Genomic DNA, 6,193 nt, shown 5'->3' on the forward strand with positions numbered 1-6,193 from the left:
GGAGGTAAATGAGAGGGAGAAATGTGGGTGTGAAAGGGAAAAGAGAGTGTAAGAGGGGAACATGATGAGGTATTGAATAGGGAGAAAAGTCCGGAGGGTCAGCAGAAAGAATGGAAATATGCAACCTTGAGAGTTTTTGAGGTGCAGTGACCCTCAAGAACGTACAAGAGACCTGGGAGGTGAGGTATGCTCAGGACTCAAAGGGAGGGGCCTTAGATGCAATGCCTGAAAGTGGAGAGAGAGAACTTGCAGAGTCCTCTAGCAGCAGAAAGACAGGGCATCAAGTGATAAAGTTGCCATCCCCAGGTAAAAGACTCTGACACCTAATTGTAACTGTCTGAAGGAACTGCAGGGACCAAAATGGAGAAAAGTCCGAGGGAAAAGAGGTCCAGTGACAGGTCAAAAATGGAATCCAGTTCCAGGGTAGGTCCCAAGGCCTGACTCTATTACTAAGGCTATGGAGTGCTGACAAAAAGGGTCCTATCATGACTGCCCCCAAACGACCCAACAAGCAGCTAAAAGAGTCAGATGCAGATATTTACACCCAACTAATGGACAGAAGCTGCTGAACCCTGTTGTTGAGAAAGGGAAAAGGTAGAAGAAGTTGAGGAGGAGGAGACCATACAGGAAGACCAGAAGTCTCAATTAACCTGTAACCCAGAGATCTCTCAGACAATGGGCCACCAACTTAGCAGCATATTCCAGCTGATATGAGGCCCCTAATACAAAGACAGTAGAGAATGGCTGGATCTGAGTTTATTCAGAGAAGATTGATATATCCCTCAAGAGACTCAAATCCCCAGGGAATGGAGAAGTCTGATGTGGTACAGGTTGGGGATGGGGTGAGAACAACCTTGTGGAGATGGGAGTCAGTTGGGGAAAGGAGGTATGCGATGTGAAACAGAGGGTGGAGATATATATATATATATATATATATATATATATATATATATTCCTTCAGTGTTTTAAAAATATAACAAGGAAACATTAGCAATTGTCTGGTTGTTTTTATTGTTAACTGTAAAATGTAACAGTATTACAAATGAGGTCAAACCTACTCCTTAATTGAAAAAAAGAATGATCCTCTTTTCCCCTAGTAGTCATCATCTGACAATACTCTTCAGCTAGCAGTTGGGGAATACAAGTTCCTCTCCTACCCACGCGGAAATGTTGACTTGCTTGATCTTATGCACGTACAGTCAAAAATGGTGAGGGGACAAGACAAAAGAAATGATCTACCAATTTAAAATTAGTAAATTTTTGATCTGTTGTAACCATTAACCTCAAGATTATATATATATATATATATATATATATATATATGCATATACATATAAACATCTGTGATTTATCAGCCCTGGGACATAATTATATTTTAATTGCTGAGAGAGCTAAGTCTTTAAAAAGTTTAACTCTCTTAACATCTTTAAATTTTCATCATATAAAGTGGTATCATGTGAAAAAATTGTTATTAGTAGTAGCCTTTTCAATAATTCAGCCACAATGGTACCAAAGTAGTGAGGAACCAGCTTAGCCTCAACAGCCAGAGCATGTCTCGAAAAAAAAAGAAAAAAAGAAAGAAAGAAAGAAAAGAAAACTAAAACCAGAGTCACTTATACAGCTCTTCTGAAAGTAAATAAAGCTAAAAGATTGTTTTATATTTTTTAAGAATACTTAATGGATGATCTCATGGCATTAAAGTTCTTCCAGTCTCATGACATCCTGAGTGGTTTCTAAAAACAAATGGCACATGGTGTTTCTCTCAGGTAGAGGCATATGACGTTTTATTTTCTCTGCCTTATTACAGATGCTCTGACTGAAGCCTGTGTGCTTGCACTAATAGATCACACAGTTCTAATAACCCCCAAGACTGAAGAATGGATAAAGAAAAAGAGAAATTATTAGAGAGATGCAAATATATTAAAATTTTACCACAAAGCTAAACAGATCTATCTCCAAAAGGCGCTCATTTTCTGGAAAAAAAATTAACTCAGAATTCTGGAAACATATAACAACAGCTCAACTTATGCATTTATTTTTCTTGTTTTGTTTTCATGTTATCTTTAATATATTTACTGCAATGGTAAAGGGGAACTGTGAATTTTTCTGTACCCAATTTTGTATAAAACAATATATAAATCTATTTCTTTTCATTAATTTCTGTCTTCTGTTTCATTGGTAGAAAAAGATCAACTGATCTATATTTGCAGAAACATTAATTTTTTTCAATTTTAAAATATTGGTTGTTTGATACCATTGCCTTGGAAATAATTATAACCTCTTGTTTTTCTATCGTAATGTCTATATATTATTATACAGGGCATTTCTATTCAGTGTATTTTGCAAAGTTGTATGCACCTGTTTATCTGTATTTTGGCAGAAATATTTTGGCTTCTTCTTTTCCAATCCTTGTGAAATTTATGTGTCTATCCATTTCTAATTCACAAGCATTTTAGTATATTTCATGAAAATTGTGTTTTGGAATAGATTTACATTTTGATTTATGTTCTACTTACATTTAACCATTTCTAACTCTTCAAATCTTATAGCTCAGAAACACAACTTTATGAAAGTTTTTATGTATATGATAAAAATATATTACAAAAGTAACATTCCCGGTTTAAGTGATGGGAACCATATGTAATATGTCCATGCTACTCTAGAAGGTTCACATTCTCTTCCATTTCTTCTCCAGAATTTCTCTGACCTCTTTGTTACGAAGGGTATAAATGAAGGGATTTAGAGCTGGAGTCACCACTGTATTTAGGACATGAACAGCTTTAGTCAGTTGCAAATCATCTTTGATGGATGTTCGAACATGGAGGAAAATTGTAGACCCATACCAGATGAGTACCACAGTGAGGTGGGAGGAACAGGTGGAGAAAGCTTTTCTGCGGCCATTGGCTGAGGGGATCCTCAGGATGGTTCTGATAATGTAGGCATAAGAGATCAGAGTAATGAGACAGGAACTCAGGATAACCACAAAAGCAATCACAAAAGCCACTGTCTCCACTCCCTGTGTACTGGTACAGGCCAGGGCAATCCAGGGTGCAATGTCACAGAAGAAATGATTGATGGCATGGGTGCCACAGAAGGACAAGGTGCTGATAAGGGCTGCCGGCACAGAAATGGCCAGGAAACCACAAATCCAGGAGCTAAGAGCCAGCTGTGCTGAGAGCAGGCTGTTCATGATAGCCTGGTAATGTAGAGGAAAACAGATGGCAAGGTAGCGGTCATAAGCCATGGCTGCCAAGAGAAAGTATTCTGTGCAACCTAAAGAGAAAACCAAGTACATCTGCAAAAGGCAACCTGAAAATGATATGGTCTGGCTCCTCCCCACCAGAATGGCCAGAGCTTTAGGGACTGCAGCTGTGGTGTACCAGATCTCTAAGAATGACAGATTGCTCAGAAAGAAATACATAGGGGTCTGTAACTGATGGGAAGTACTGACCAATAGCAAGATTGCCACATTACCTCCAATGGTGAGGAGATACATCACCAGAAAAAAGAGAAAAAGAGAAGTTTGGAGGACCTGAGATCCAGGGAAGCCTAACAGAAGGAAGCCTTGGGATAGAGTCCCATTCTCTGTGATCATGTTGCTGATTTTCAAACTAGAAACAAATTTTCCTCGCCGAGGCTTAAGGTCCAGAAGTGCAGTCCTAGAAAGATGAAAAGAAATTAATTCATGAAAGCCTGACATTTAGATCATGAAATGTGTTATTACAGAAAATTAATTCAGAAAATTAAAATATAAAGATTTTCTAAGTATCCATTTACTAAGGTCACTCTGATAGCTATATTGTGGTTTGCTTTTGTGGTTCTCCTGAGTTCCAAGATTTAAATCCTGCTTCTGCCTGCCTCATCCCATCCCAAGCCTGTGAATGGCTATTTCAAGGTGACTCATGCACTCAATTTTTGACTGCCACCTGTATGGCACTTCAGTGGAAGAAAACAAAACAAAACAAGTGCCTACATGTTCAGAAGTTGGCCTAACTACTTAAATTCTAATTTGAACCACACTTAACAGCTACAGAGTCTAAGTTATTTCGTATTAATAATCTTGGTTTACACAAGTAATATTTATTTTTCCTGAGCTATGTTGACTCAGAGATGGTGATGATGTCAATAATAAAAATAATACAAATTAATTCATGTAGAACGACTATGAGGCAGCAGACTGCTACATCACTGACAACTGTAAATGAAAACAGGTGAAGAGGAGACAGTTATTTAAAACGGTTTCTCAAAATAATACAACATCAGGTTGTTTTATTTTCCTAGCTGTTGTGACAAGAACAGCAAGGAACATGGCTAAGCAATAACTGGGACCCGAAGTCTTGGTTTGTAGGGTTGTGGGTTCTGTGTCAACTCAGTCACAGTTCACAGCCACTTGGGGAAGAAGAACACACAGAGATGGATTGCCATTGTGCTAAATCAGGGTGCTAGGCTCCAGGGAAGCACCTCCCCACCCCTCCATCCCCCTACCACACCCGCACCCTTGGCCCACACTGCTTGCTGGTAGGAAAACCTGCAGGAGGCACAGGACACCTGGAGCAGGCTCAGGGGTCCCTGGGTCTGCAAAGAGGCAGGGGCTGTCTGGTTCTCAGGTTCTGGGACATCTAGGTGCTGCTGGAAGCCTCAGAAGAGCTGATAACCAAGTGAGGGCCCACAGGCTGAATTTCGCCTGAGGAGGGGGAGGGGAGAAAGAGGACTTCTGGCTGGTCTGACAGGGAGAGTCCTTTGCTTGACTACTAGCCTGCGATTGGAGGCAATCATGGCTGGGAGTGCAGAGAGGACTTTTACAGGAGAATAGACAGCAGCAAAGGCCATCTCTGTGGCTCGCTCATCGTGGATCTTGATGAAAAGATGCAGTCCATTGTTTTAAGGCATTTATTGTCATGGCAGAAAGTGGATGTGAAACAATACCCCACCTCTCAGGTCTGAGATTAAATCTCAGGTCTGAGATTAAATATATTTTGCAAGGAGGAATGTCTGGTAAGGAAAGCTTGTTGACTAAGCCCTCCATGCCTCTAGGTATCTCCTTAGAATGGATATCTTTCATGATTCCAGGATGTAATCATGCCTCTCCCTCATCTACACGTGGAGGAGCTTGGAGCATTGCTCTTAGATGACTGATGGCTACAAATCTATCGGACCCTACTGCTTTGCCTGCTCATACTGTCCCTTCAGGATCTCCAGGGCTTCTAGCTCTAGCTCAACTGGGGACCAGGTTAACTTTCACAGTCCCACATTATTACTTCAGTCAGTCACTTCCTGTGTGAGCTGGTCTTGATAATACAGGCACCTCTGTATTGCTCTTGTACATTCATCCTTTTTCTTTCTGGTTGTATAGTTCTAGCCGGTGAATTTAAAATGAGCAAAACATATTGTTTTAGTTTTCTTATACAACAGTAGAAAAATGCATAATTAATTAGATTATTATTCATTCTATTGGAATAAAATGTTATTTTATATTGACATTGACAAAGAGAAACTTTTAAAAATAAATCCCTATATTGTTAAGCTATATGTCAACATGTATATCTTGCAGATTGAAGGGGATATGGCTTGTAAAGATAGCAATTGTTTAGTTGTTGAAGCACTAGACTCAAAAGTTAGTATATTATGCACTGTTCATTTGTTACTTTTAAAATAGTAATCAAGAAGCATCAAATCAATTTTATATTGACCACACCAGTGTTGTCAAGTCTGAGAAAGTGATACCCCAATGATGGGTGCTTTAAAATGAAGATAACACAGAATATTGCAGCGTTAGGATGGTCACTCCCTAAATTTCTTTTCTTCTGAAAACTTACACATATTGAGATTTCACAGTGACAAAATTGCTCACCAAGTAAGCATGTGAATTCTCAATAAATACACTGCTAAATTCCTCCATACTTACCATCATTTTATTTTGTTCTCTTCCTACCATACTTCATTATCAAGTCCATGACTATTCACTTCTCTTGGCACCGATTCATAATTTCTGAATGTTTCCATATCATTACATTCAATATATTTGTTATGCTTTCTCTTTTTAATCCATTACAGTGCTAGCTAAAAGCTGGTTTGTTAGTTACTAATTAATAACTAGTATCCTCTTCATAAACCTATGAGCCTGTTTTTGCTGCTGTTGTCACCTGAAGATTGGTGAGGATGAGGTTCTGTGTTAAAGTTTCTACAAGGTACC

The 6,193-nt window shown here is 39.0% G+C and overlaps 1 protein-coding gene across 1 annotated transcript; it reads right to left on the reverse strand.

Moving 5' to 3' along the window:
* Positions 1 to 2,668: 2,668 nt before the first annotated feature.
* LOC116894259 (olfactory receptor 6F1) lies at positions 2,669 to 3,595 on the reverse strand. The gene has a single exon (XM_032895963.1). The coding sequence runs from the start codon at positions 3,593 to 3,595 to the stop codon at positions 2,669 to 2,671; it is 927 nt and encodes a 308-aa protein (XP_032751854.1).
* Positions 3,596 to 6,193: the final 2,598 nt, after the last annotated feature.

Source organism: Rattus rattus, chromosome 2, assembly GCF_011064425.1.
Source record: "Rattus rattus isolate New Zealand chromosome 2, Rrattus_CSIRO_v1, whole genome shotgun sequence".
In the NCBI taxonomy this organism is placed as follows: domain Eukaryota; kingdom Metazoa; phylum Chordata; class Mammalia; order Rodentia; family Muridae; genus Rattus; species Rattus rattus.

Bases quoted from the DNA above. Each gene is read 5' to 3' on its own strand.
- LOC116894259 (XM_032895963.1), bottom strand. From the start codon at position 3,595: ATGATCACAGAGAATGGGACTCTATCCCAAGGCTTCCTTCTGTTAGGC.